The sequence below is a fragment of the Orycteropus afer genome, unplaced genomic scaffold, assembly GCF_000298275.1.
Source record: "Orycteropus afer afer isolate SDZICR_OR568_19922 unplaced genomic scaffold, OryAfe1.0 scaffold00302, whole genome shotgun sequence".
In the NCBI taxonomy this organism is placed as follows: domain Eukaryota; kingdom Metazoa; phylum Chordata; class Mammalia; order Tubulidentata; family Orycteropodidae; genus Orycteropus; species Orycteropus afer.
Genome location: NW_006921889.1, coordinates 1,988,825 through 2,002,431, shown reverse-complemented (window position 1 = coordinate 2,002,431; position 13,607 = coordinate 1,988,825). Strand labels below are relative to the sequence as shown.

The 13,607-nt window shown below is 39.2% G+C and overlaps 1 protein-coding gene across 1 annotated transcript in view; it reads right to left on the bottom strand.

Moving 5' to 3' along the window:
• Nucleotides 1-13,607, bottom strand: part of GOLPH3 (golgi phosphoprotein 3) — a 64,543-nt gene that overhangs the window by 9,913 nt on the left and 41,023 nt on the right. Inside the window, exon 3 of the mRNA XM_007951606.2 lies at nucleotides 9,046-9,160. Coding sequence (XP_007949797.1) covers nucleotides 9,046-9,160 — 115 coding nt within the window. The remainder of the gene's footprint in view (nucleotides 1-9,045; nucleotides 9,161-13,607) is intronic.

The following is a 13,607-nucleotide window of genomic DNA, read 5'->3' as shown; positions in this document are numbered from 1 at the left end:
GCTGTATGGAAAGTGAATTTGCTCTGTAAACCTTCACCCAAATAATAAAAAAAAAAAGATATATTAAAATATATATTCAGTAACTTATCATGTAAGCCATTAAACACAGTAATCATGGATAAGCCAGTGATGAAGTCACCTGAACAAGGTAGACAATCATCTTATGTCTAAGAATTGGGAACTTGGGAGAGAGAATCAAAGAAATAAAAGATACTGTAATATTAATGGTTTTAATGACGAAAAATGTTCTTTTCATAAAAATGTATTAAATAGCTGAATGTCTAAATGCATCACAGCCATTCAATCCTGAAAAATGATCTGAATTCAAGAGTTGTATAAATTGGGATAGGACAAAAAAGGACAAACCTGACCTGGGGTCAAAGAAACTATGGGAATCCTCCAACAATATTGTGGCTTTGGTTTACAAATACTCAAATCAGTCACAGACTGGGTGTGTTCAGTGAGTTGGGGTAACAATTCACCTTTGGCCAAAGATCTGAGGTGATATATTGAAGATAAACCATGAGAATAATTAAAATCATGTTCATGGATTACCAGTATTTAAAAGAAAAGGAGAAGAAATGAAACTACTTTGGTGTATAAAATCACGTATTCCCGGAGACAATGGCCCCTAGTCACCCTTCAGACCTGGACCTGAAAAAACTACCTCTAAAAAACTACCATTCCTCCTAATGGCTTAACTTCCGGCCAAACAACAGACAGGCACTCCTTAGAACAATCAACCGTGGGAGATCAGAAGGGCAGCATTTGTGCACGAAGAAAGCTCAGAGGGCAGGAACGGATGGGAAAGACAGACACAGAAAGGTAGTGGGAAGAGAGCTGTTACATCGTGGGGATTGCAATCAATGTCACAAAACATGTATGAACTGCTGGATGGAAAATGAATTTGCCCTATAAACTTTCATCCATATCCAATTTAAAAAAAAAAAAAAATCCTGAATTTTAATTGAAATGAATCAACTAGTGTTAATTTCTAGAATCCCTGTATGGGCTAAAAAGTGCAAAGACAATTTTTCTACACTCTTGGCATTAAAAAAGTTGGTGTACCTTTTAAAAGGGGGGGGGGCATTTCTAGACTGAAATAAGTTAGGAGGTATTCACAGATTCTTTAGTTTAAATACGACTAACAGTAAAACATCTTCTTTGGTTTAATTAATGTAAAATGGAGGAACCTAAACTTTAAAATTAAACATATAAATTTAAGATCAATTTGAAACCTGCAAGTAGTGCCGTGCAAATTATCAAAGAAGTACTATCTCTTAGCAACCATAACTTCTAGCAATTCTTATTATTTTAATATGCTTAAATTATCTGCAAACCAAAGTTTAGCAGAATGATGACCTCTAAGCCACCCATCTTTATTATACTTTATAGGAAGGTATTCTATGCCTCAGAGAACATCTCGGCAATCTATTCCCAAATAACAGGGAAAAAACCATGTAGATTATTCTGAGATCTATAAATTTCTCCTTGCAAGTCTGGGGGTGGAGGGGAGAGAGAAAATCTAATACTGGCAAACTAGACTTTTCTTCTCCCTTCTCCTGGCACCTGAGCTTAGCAGTATATGACTCCTGTCTACTATAATGAAGGCATATGAGGTTTACTTGCAGTTTTGCTGCTGCTGTTAGCTACAGAGTAGATTCTGACTCATGGTGACCCCTGTGTGCAGAGAACTGCTCCACAGGGTTTTCAAGGCTGTGACCTTTCAGAAGCAGATGGCCAGTCCTTTCTTCCAAGGTGCCACCAGGTGGGCCACCAACATCATGGCTAATAATGGACAGCTTAACCACTGTGCCACCCAGGGGTTCCATATTCTTAGCTTACCCATAATTAAATCTTAGATATTGCAACCAACAGAACATGTAGTGCTTACAACATTTCTGTAAGACATCTTTCAATTCCAATGTTACAGTTCAAGGTTGTTACTGAAAACAAGGGGAGCCTGAAGACAGACCCACCTTCAAATAAGATATTCCTTCTTATGGCCAACAATTTCTGCCTCAGAGGATGTAATAAAAAGGGATTCAAATACCACCTTCTTTTACAGGAATTCCTTAGATAAGGGCAAACTCTTTATAATCACTCCAACAAAAAATGGGGGAATCAAATCTCCTCAGATATTTGAAAAAATGAAATCTCACATGGAGAAGGCTGACACAGTGTGGGTTATATCCAACGGTTGTTTAACTCTATCTGTGGTACCAAAAAAAAAGGTACAATGGAATAATTCTCAGTGGTCAAAGTGTCTCGGTCTCTTGAAATTTGTGTCTATTTGAAAAGAATCATACTTAAGCAAAATTCAGAGAATAGAGTTACTCTTGAGTGTATTGTACTTAAGACAATCTGTTTCCGCCTCCTGCACAGCCGTGACTTGTCTGTCAGGGAAGGCTTGCATGTTGCTGTGATGCTGAACAGGTTTCCTCGGAGTTGACAGACAAAGACAGACTAGGAAGAAAGACTTGGCGATCTACTTTCAAACATCAGCCAATGAAAACTCTACAGTTCACAACGATGTGATGCACAGCTGGTCTGGTGATGGTACAGAACTGGGCAGCATTTCATCCCATTGTGCCTGGGGTCACCATGAGCTGGGGCCGACACAACAGCAGTTAGCAGCAACAGCTTCAGCTGAGAGGGCAGGAGGGTTAGAGCGCTGAACAAAGGTCTCACCTACATTAGCTCCTAAAGAGTTAGCTGCTTCAATGTTAGCAGAACACTGATTATTGTTCTAAATACTTTGTAATAAATGATGCCTGAAGAATGAATAGTGCGTAAAATCCTAGACTGAGGGATATACTGTGATTTGTCAGCCTCTGAAATTATTCACCATATATGCAAAAAAAATTGATGTATTATACAAGCAAATTTAAAATGTTCAGAATTTATAGTTCACATTTTTGCAAAAGAAAAAAAAATCAGAGTAGTTATAAAAATTTAATTTATTCAAAGGTCACTTATGCCCACTGTCCAACAATCACTCTAGTGGAGAATGACAGACTAACCACCAAAACCAAACCTATCACCATCGAGTCAACTCCAACTCATAGGGACCCTACAAGATAGAGCAGAGATGCCTACTAGGCTTTTCAAGGCTATAAATCCTTACAGAAGCACACTTTTTCCTTACAGAAGTCTCATCTTTTTCTCAGAGTAGCTGGTGGGTTCAAACAGCTGACCTTCTGGTCAACAGCCAAGTACTTAACCTCACAAGTCCCTACATAATTTCACTGCAAAGAAATCTTCCCTGATAAACCGTTACAAAACTGAAAGCAGATCTGTTCATAAAATGGCAATCAGGAGACAAACTGAGTAAACCAATCAACCACATAGCTTAAGATTTCAGAAAGCTAAAAATTTTATTCTTTTTTATTTCTTCTTTTTTTATTATTATTATTTATTGTGATTTGGGTGAAGATTTACAGAGCAAATTCACTTTCCATACAGCAGTTCACATATACTTTGTCTCATGTCATTGACCACAGTTTACCACAATGCAACAGCTCCCCTCCCACTTCCTCCCCATAGTTACCTCTTCCCAGTGTCCATCCCTCCATACACTCCTGCCCCCTGAGCTGTCTCCCTGTGCATAAGCAGCCCTTCCTTCTCCCATGATTGTTCTCTCCAGGGCATGTGTCTACTTGAGGTAAATGTTTAACTCACATGCCTGTACTTTGTTTGGCTGGAAACCACAGGTGTGGGTTCAATTCCAGACCTGAAGGGCAGCTAGGGGCCATAGTCTCAGTGGTTCCCCCAGGCTCTATTGGACCAGCAAACCTGGTCCCAACCATCTTTTTTTTTTTTTCCCTCCAAATGATTTTGAGTTTTGTTCCACACTGTTCTCCCTCTCTATCCAGGATATCCTACATCCCTTCCAAGTGGATGACAGTGGTAGCTGTGCACCATCTAGTTCTTCTGCAGAAATTTTATTCTTAATAACAGTGGTCTTTAAACTTTTTCATTTAAAGTCTCTGCATCAAACATATGTGTATTTGTCAATTTTTAACCCGTGAAATATATACGTACAACATAAATAAACAGTAAAATGAAGTCTTGAGCATTCCTTCACCCCAGGAGAAGAAGACACACTTGTCTGTACCTTAGACAGTTTCCATGTGTCTTTCCTGCTGCAGAGGGAACCACTCAACTGACTTGTATGACTCATTCTCTTTATCTTCTTTATATATAATCTGACTAGCTATGCATGTATTCATCAACAATACAGTACAGAATATAGTTTTGAAAAAAACTTAAGTAGTAAAGCACAGACTTAGCTGTGGTAACAGATTCCCCAAGGTCAGCACTACCTCTAATTCCTCTAAACAGTTAAGATACTTCCTTCTTTCTGTCTCATTCTTATCCTTCAAAGGCCTAATTCAAGTTCCATATTCTCCTCCAACTACAAAAGCTCACAAGGATTTCTCTTTATTGCACTTTCACATAGCCACATTGTTAAACTCTATTATCAAACGTCCTCTAGGGTCACTATGAGTCAGAATCAACTCGATGGCAGTGGATTTTTACTATCAAATTATTAGAAATACGTAACTACAATTTTCCACAACAGATTTTACGATTTTTTCAATCTGAAAGCACTTCATTTTTAAGTTTCGTAGCACCTATGTCAGTAATTGTGCAATAACTTTCTTACTAAGCATAGTAAGAAAAAACCCACTATATTTCATAAAAAGAATCTTTACCACACCATTTATTATCATGAAACTAAAAAGTTAAATACCAGCCAGCTCCTATCTTATTGGTACTTTTGATAGGTTTGGGAAGCAAGTGTTTCCTTGTTATTGGTAGGTGCCACTGCGTCAATTCCAACTCCTAATGGCAACACTGCCTGGCCCGGCCCCGTCCTCACAATCCTTGGTGTGCGTGAGCCCACTGCTGCAGCCACTGTGTCAGTCCACCTCCTGGAGGGCTGTCTTCTTTCTCACTGACCCTCTGCTTTACCAACCATTACATCTTTCTCCAAGGGTCGGGTCCCTCCTCATAACATGTCCAAAGTGTATTAGGCAAAGTCTTGCTATCTTCTTCTAAACAGCATTCTGGCTGTACTTCTTCCAAGACAGCTTTGTTCGTTCTTCTGACAGCCCGTGGCATATGCAATATTCTTCACCAACACCACAATTCAAATGCATCAATTCCTCTTCAGTCCTCCTCTTTCACTGTCCAGCTTTCACATACATATGAGGTGAATGAAAAAAATACCAAGGCTTGAGTCAGGCATACCTTAGTCATCTAAGTGACAGCTTTGCTTTGTAACACTTTACAGAGGTCTTTTGCAGCATATTTTGCCCAATGCAATTCATCATCTGACTGCAGATCCTTAATTCAAAATAATTTTTTTTTCCTTCTCCTCCCACTTTGGATTCCCTTCTTTTGTGCTGAAATTGAGATTCATTGCTATTATTTGTCAGAAACAAGCAACTAAAGTGCTAGATGTGATTTTCTGGCATTGGCAGCCAAGCTAAATTTCCTGATATAAAGTGTGTGTGTGTGTGTGTGTGTGAGAGAAACTTGCTAATTATTAGGGTCAGTTTGAGCCAAATTCCTAACGCAAACAGTCATTTTGTTTTACAGAAGCTTAACTGTATTTAAATTAAGCTTTTTTGAGAAAAGCTTGGAAGTTTCTGCCATCTTTTCAGTGCTCCGTCAGGGGGGACGGTGCAACAGCAGCCCAAGCTGAGGCCCATGTGCAGTCAGCATTCCATACAATTGAGTAGCACCAGAAAAGCTACACTCATAAAATACTATTTAATAGATAAATTAGGAAGTATGATGGTATAATCTGTGAAAGGAAATACGGTGCTCTGTTGTTGTTGTTGTTATGTGCCATAGAGTCGGACCCGACTCATAGCGACCCCTCCTTGGGTTTCCGAGGCAGTATCACTACAGAAGTAGATTGCCCCATCTTCCTTCCGAGGAGTGGCTGGTGGGTTTGAACCGCCAGCCTTCTGGTTAGCAGTCAAGTGCCTTAGGCACTATGCTACCAGTGCTCTAGGATATGTTATTAAACCAAAGTCCAGTGTGTCACTCGCACATTTGGGGGTCACACTGAGAGAGAGTTTCTAAGCATAGAAAGCATCTCCACAGTGCTAAGTGCCACCACAGTAGGTACCATAAACAGGAAAGTAAGAAAAAACCCACTACATTTCATAAAAAGAATCTCTACCACTGTGCCTTACATATATCAGAAAAATAACTGCAACTTTCAGAAACTCTTCTTTTGGCTGGTTGGGAACCTAATTATAAATCCTGACTTGCCTACCAGATGTGGCAGTGGGCCACATGGGCAGCACAGCAAGAGTACAATCTAAGCGACTGCCAGTGAATGTATGAAATGATCCACTAGGACACAGGAATTACTGGCACTTTCATTTTTATCTAAAAAAAAAAATTACTTTTGCTAATATTTCATACATGGAGTTGACATTAAAGCCCTCACCGGGTCCCTGTTAGAGGTTCCACAATGTGTTGGGCATTGTGATGTGTTGTATCGATATGTGCTGATTAACTGGATTTATAAATTATATTATCTAGTTTAAACGAAACAAATCCTCTTTGAATGAGCAAATTTAAAAAGCTCCACGGCAAAAGAAATAGCAAGCTGAAGATAACACCAACATTAAAACCACAAAGGGGGTGGGGAGTGGGCTGGAAGAATTAAAGTTTCTTTTACTCAATGAGATAAAAAAGAAATATTATCATTAGGTCTACAAGAAGCTGGCCAAAGTATTTCAAAATTATCAACCTTATGAATAGATTATGTTCTCTATCAAGAACAAAAATGTACTTTGCCCTAAGTGTAAAGTGGCTATAAACATCCAATTAGCTGAGTTTAGAAATACATACTCAATTTTTAAATAAGCAATCTTCAAAATCTTTTATGGACAGAAGAGTGTTCAAATATGAGACCCTAATTTTAGAAATTCTGCTCATTTATTAGTGAGAAAAATGACAACACACTAGCGACCCATCTCTGAAAACATCCGTTTGTTTTTAAACCATCACTGTAAAAAGCAATATGCTTAGACATGAAATGACAACACATGTATGCAGAAGATAAGTTTTACATATTAGTAGAGAGGAAGAGCAAGATAACCTGGGTCCCATACTCAAGGAGCTCAATGACTTAATACACAAACAGAAACAAAAATACAATCAGTGCTGTCAACCCAGTTTATTTCAGGTTCTCCTCCCTAAAGGCCGCACTTTCCAATCTCCTTGAAGCTAAAGGAGCCCATGTGAATTGTTCTGACCAATGAAATATGAACCATGTTATTTTTCAGCAAAAGCTTTTAAGAGCCTGAGTGATTTGCTATCCATGTCTTCCCTTTATGACAGTAACAGGCAAGGCTCCTGATGATGACAGCTCTGTCTGGTGGTCAATATAACAATGCCATGACTTATAATTAACTTACAATATGAGTGAGAAATAAATCACTGTTTTAAGCTACTCGGGTGTGGAAATTTTTTTTCCACCACAGCCTGATCCAGCTTATCCTGACTGATAGACTAGGTAGTATATAAGGTAATTCTGATAAAGAATGATGGAAATTCCAAGGAAGAATATTACATCTATCTCACTCAGTATCCGCCAGTCTTGTTAAAGGAGATGATTGGTTTTTTTTTTTTTTAATTATTTCATTGTGGTAAAATATATAATAAAAAATTGCCACTTTAACCATTTTAAAGTGACATTAATTTTATTTGCAATGCTGTGTAATTGTTTCGTATGTTTCTATAATGCTCATATGGTAAGTCATTACTATGCTTTCAAAATATGTACCCATAATCACTCATAACATGAATTTAGAAACAGAAACATGTCTACCTCTGTGAAACTCTCAAACATTTTAAGTCATTAGAAACCTGTATGCCGGAGAAACGTAATTAGAACATTTTTGACCTTGGACACAGAAGGCTGTGAATATGTAAAGAACGTCACCAACCTTAAGTTCACTCTGACTCGGCATGCTGGGACCTAAAAAAACACAACCGAAATCTAAACAACTTCCCTAATCGCTGACCCTGAAGAACAGATGTGTTAGCTGTCTACCCTCTAACCCTGCAGAAAAGACATACTAATCTTTGATGTCACACTGGTCCTTGTCATGTGGAACCAACGTGACAAATTAACAAATAAGTCCTAAATTTCTGCTCATTCACTGAGAGATGGCAGAGGGAGAATGGTGATTCTATCCAACTTTGGACCTTATCCATACTGGACCTCCACCAAGTTTGAGCTGTGGTTAAACCTTTCTCCTAAGATCACTCATTAAAAGTAAAACCATGAGGTCTAAAGATGTGGACCCTAACCACTAAACTAACATTGTGTTTGTTAATTCTGATTCTCCGGTTCGAAATGAATGTTGTGAGGTCTTACTTGCGTGCCTTGCCATGACTACCCTGCAATCAACCAAACAAGTTTACACATGTCAAACCTTAGTTTCTAGATTCATTTCCCAAGATTAAATCCTGTACTAGAGCAATCATTACCACTACCTACTTCAAAACTTATTCATCACCTCAGACAGAAACTCAGTGCTCATTCAGCACTAACTGTGTCTCCCCTCCCTACTACCCTACTTTTGTCTCTATGCATCTGCCTATTGTAGGTATTTTTTGGATGTAGAATCAAACCTATTTGTCCTTTTGTATCTAACCTATTTCAGTTGGCATACTGTCTTCAAGATTTATCCATGTCCTAGTACATATCAGAACTTTATTTCTCTTTATGAACAAATAATTGTCCATTTTATGTATGCACCACAATTTGTTTATCCATTCATTTGTTGACGGACACATGGGTGTTGTGAATAAATGCCACGTTAAACTGAGCTGATGGAAGGAGGGGAGTGAAATTTTTAAAAACATCATTTTCCTCACTCAGTGACTGATAACTTTAAAGTTTGCCAAAATAACTAAACAAGCTTCTGGCTATTCCTCTCAAAAGGATTTCGGGTTTCATAAAACTTTTAAACGGAGTTCCGTTTCAGTTGATACACAGACACTTACCACTAAGTAATTCAATCCAGTTCTGGACAGTTTCTGGAGGCTGAGTCTCCTTAACGTGCTTTAGAGCTTCATCAAGAAGAACATCCCCTGTGGGAGCATCTGACTTACAGATCACCTAGAATGGAAGAAGAATGAAATAATTTACTCACTCTTTTTTTTTTTTTGGCTTAATTTCACTATATTAAAAACACAACAATTTTGCAAACAGCTCAAAGCTCCAAATTTTAATGTGTGTGAGAGTGTGTATGTGTGTTCTGTTGTTGTTATGTGCCATCGAGTAGGACCCAACTCATAGCAACCCCTCCTTGGGTTTCTGAGGCGCTATCACTACAGAAGTCGATTGCCCAACCTTCCTTCCAAGGAGCGTCTGGTGGGTTTGAACCACCACCCTTCTGGTTAGCAGTCAAATGCCTTAGGCACTATGCTACCCGAGCTCCTAACTCAACACAGCCAAACTATTAAATGAGCTCAAACACAGCAACAATTTTAAGGATGGTACAGGACTAGACAATGTTTCATTCTGTTGTACACAGGGTTGCGGCCAGGTGAAATGAACTCAACCTCATCTAACAACAACAAAAAGGGGCTCAAATGCACCAACAGTTATGTGCATGGCACATGCATGGCAATGCTTCATTCTGTAATACCTGAGGTCACTATGAGGTGGAACACACTCAACAGCACCTAACAACAATAACAATACTTAAATACTGAGATACTTTGTATTTTTTTTCCCATAGTAAGTCTTCAAAAACCAACTGTGTATTTTTATTCACAGTATGTTTCAATTGGCCCTAGCCACATTTCAAATGTTCAACCCATATAGTGGCTAATGGCTACCATATGAGACTTATATAGAACTCGATCATAGCAGGAAGTTCTATTGGAAACTGTTATTCAAAACCATTCTTTTTAGGGTGGGGGCTGGTGAGAACAAAAAGGAGACTCTTTGGAGAAAACTTATATATCTCTATGTTATGGGCATGTTACGGACCACTTCTCATTTACTTACCCTGACTCCTAAATCCACTGCCTCATCACTCATCTCACATTCACCCTCCCTTTGAGCCAGGTCTCATATGCATCACAATAACCAGGTATAGGGTGGATCTTCTTTTTCTTATGAAATTTTGTCCCCTAAGTCTCTCTCAAATGCATCATTTTTCTCCATCATCCTTGCCGTTATTCTAGCTTATCTAATCCAGTTACGATTTATTTGGATTAATTTAGGACTCCTAACTAGTTTCCTGGAACCTACTTTTGGCTATTTCCAATCTATTCTCTTCACTGATCAAAGGTAAATCGCATCATGACATTACATGGCTTCAGCTTAAAACCCTTCAATGACTCAGAGAATAAGGACTAAACTTAACAAAAGTCAGTAAGAAGTGTGGCCCACGAGTAAATATGCTTTACCCAAACATATAATTTATTAATGGAGGGGCCACGGGCGTGAGCAACACACTTCATTTTTCAGTATGAACAAATAACCAAGGATGACAAAACTTATTTGAAGGAAAGCCTCCAACATAGAGCCCAAAAGAGAGAGAATATAGAAACTCTGACAGGGGTAAAACAGATAAAGGACTGCATTGTAGTAAATTACTTAGTATGGCTTTTCTACCCATAAGTCATTGTAAACTCAGTGGTGGAATGAGCAACTGAGGAGCCCCTGATTGTAAATGTCATCCACCTGGATTATTTCTGTTGAACGTGGCACAACGCAATGTTATGGGAGGCTCACTCTCAGGCGCTTAGAATTCTGTTGTTATGATTGGTTGGTTTGGCCACTCTGCCAAGCTCAAAAGGAGGCCTCCTAGAGGCAGAACTCTCTCTGACTGCTGGTTGAGGAAGACGTGCTGCTGAAAGAGACACTCACTCCTGAAAGAGATACGTGCTGCTGGGAAAGAGACACGCATTGCTGAGTGAGATACCAAGGGACATGCACTGCTGGGGGAGAGACTGTGAGAGACTTGGCTGAGAGACGGCGGGCTGGAGAGAGAGACTGAGCATTTTTCCTGAACTCAAATTGTTGCCTGGTTCTTCCCTAATAAACCCCATAATCTATGAGTTCTGTGTGGCCACTGCAGTGAATTAACGAACCCAGGAGAGAGGTGGTGGGTGCTTTGAGAGGAACGGTTGGTGAAAGGGCTGGAGGGAGGCAGCATGTCTGGCCTTGCAGTAATAGGCCTTGAGCTATTGATGGTGATTCTGCCTGCCTCTTGTGGGGCTCTGTTGTTGTTGTTGTTATGTGCCGTCGAGTCGGCCCCGACTCATAGCGACCCCTCGTTGGGTTTCCGAGGCAGTATCACTACGGAAGTAGGACTGCCCAACCTTCCTTCCAAGGAGTGGCTGGTGGGTTTGAACCGCCAGCCGTCTGGTTAGCAGGCAAGTGACTTAGCCACTATGCTACCAGAGCTGTGCGGGGCTCTAGGAGGTCAGAATTGTGCCCTCCTTGTCCTTTTCGCAAGGACATTTTTGAAAAAGCTGTAATAGCCTCAGAGAACTTAAGAAAAAGAAAAATTACATCCAAAAAACAAAATAAGCCATAATTTTAAAAAAGGGGGGGCCTTCTGAAAATCAAAATCATGAAAGTCGCAATAAAAAGCACAATACGAGGCTCAAAAGATAACTGTAGCCAAGAAGTCCATATCTAACTTTTAGAGTGCTAGAAAATAAAATCCTGAATCTTCTGATTCAAGAAAAATTTCCAGAACTAAAAGATTCACATTTTTCAATTAAAAAAGCCCATGAAAAATGAATTTAAAATCAAAATCATAAAATTTCAGGACACAGGGATAAACAGAAGATCTCAAAAGCTTCAGGAGAGGTATAGATCTCAGAAAGAAAATGAAATCAGAAAGAAACAAGACTTTAACAACAACTATGCATCTAGAAGACAATGAAGAATTGCCTTCCAATTTCTGTGGAAAATAATTCTAGTGAGCCAAGCTATCAACTAAAAGTGAAGGACAATAAAGGCATTTTCAGGCATGCCAAGTATCAAAACATTTTCCTCCCGTAAGATGAAAGAAAATATGAGATACAGGATACACAGGGTTGAAAGCAATAAAAATGCACCAGGAAATTTCAGGATGACAGCCGTGCAATACGACCAGAGCTTAACTAATTTAGACTGGAGCATAAGAGAAGTTTTAATGGTGTTATCTGATATATTTAAACATTTAAAAATTAACAATGATGTTTTTTTCTTAAATTTAGAGAAAAATTAATGATAGCTACATAGAAAATTTATATAAATTTTAAAAAAAGAAAATTAACTCCAGAAAATTATACAGGGCTCCAGCAAGATGGCACACTAGGCAGAAAGACTGCACAGACCCTCTTCAGAAACCAATTAACACAGACACAGAAGATAATCTTGGACCCCTGAGCCTTGAAGGGAAGGATATAGAAGTAGACTAAAACACAACTAGCAGAAGAATTTGCATGAAAATACCAAAAAAGGAGACATACAGAGCTGCGGTCTGGCAGCGATCCTGAAGGCACAGACAGCTTGGAGATTCCTGAGTGGTGGTAGGACCCAAGAATTAACCTAAAATTCAGCCATGTAAGTCAGGGACTGCACAGAGGACTGCTCTGTCGGCTGGGGAATAAACAGAGAAGGTGAAGAGAAAGGCGGGCTGAACTGTGAACTTTTGCCGATCTGGAGGGCGCCGCTATTTTGAAGATCTAAAAGCGGTTTGACTATTTTAGATATTTAAATAGACAGCGCCCTCGCAGATTCCTGGGGTTTAAGAACACATTCTGCTTTCCAGCAACCCAAAGGGCACTCCAGACCTGCAAGACTAAAAAGGTGCAACATTCTTCTTGTTACTCTTATATGCCACACCTGCTTGGTGAATGGAGGTGCAACCATCCCCCACTCCCACCTACCTTCTGGGCCCACAGGAACTCCATCCCAGAAAGGTGTGCTCAGACGGAGCCTGGGTGCCCTGCTCTGTCCTCCAACAACCTTTTTTTTTATTGTTTTTCTTTTTCCTGGTGATTGGTTTGCTTGTATTTGTATGTCTTAAAACAACTATTATTATTAATACTTTTGTCCTTTTTACTTCTATTCTTAATCTTTCCCTCCCAGGTACTTGTTTTCAGCATTTTTTCTTTACCCTGTTTCTGGTTGAATTTTTTAAGTGTTTTTTTTTTTCCTTCCCCCTTTTTTCTCATGGTTAACCCCATTCCCTATTTTTCGTTTTCCATTCTGCCCTTTTTTTTTTTCCTTGATTATTCTCCTTCTCTACCATTTTTCTCTTAGTGCCCTATTCCCAGATATTGCAGGTTTTCTTGTTTTTTCTTCTTCTTTTTCCCTTTTTTCTTTTTCTGATTACTGTTCCTGTGTCATTACATGGTGTGTTTTTTGTCCATGTGCTTTTAGTTTTTTGATGGTTATTCAATTATAATTTGTGTCTAACTGACTGAGAGACAACAATAGTCCTCATAAGACTACACCCACACTTCCTGCAACTTCACTTACTGAGCGAGGGCCACTACCTCCTTCTCCACCAATGGGCCAATGATAAAAAACCACCAAGAAGAGCCTGAAT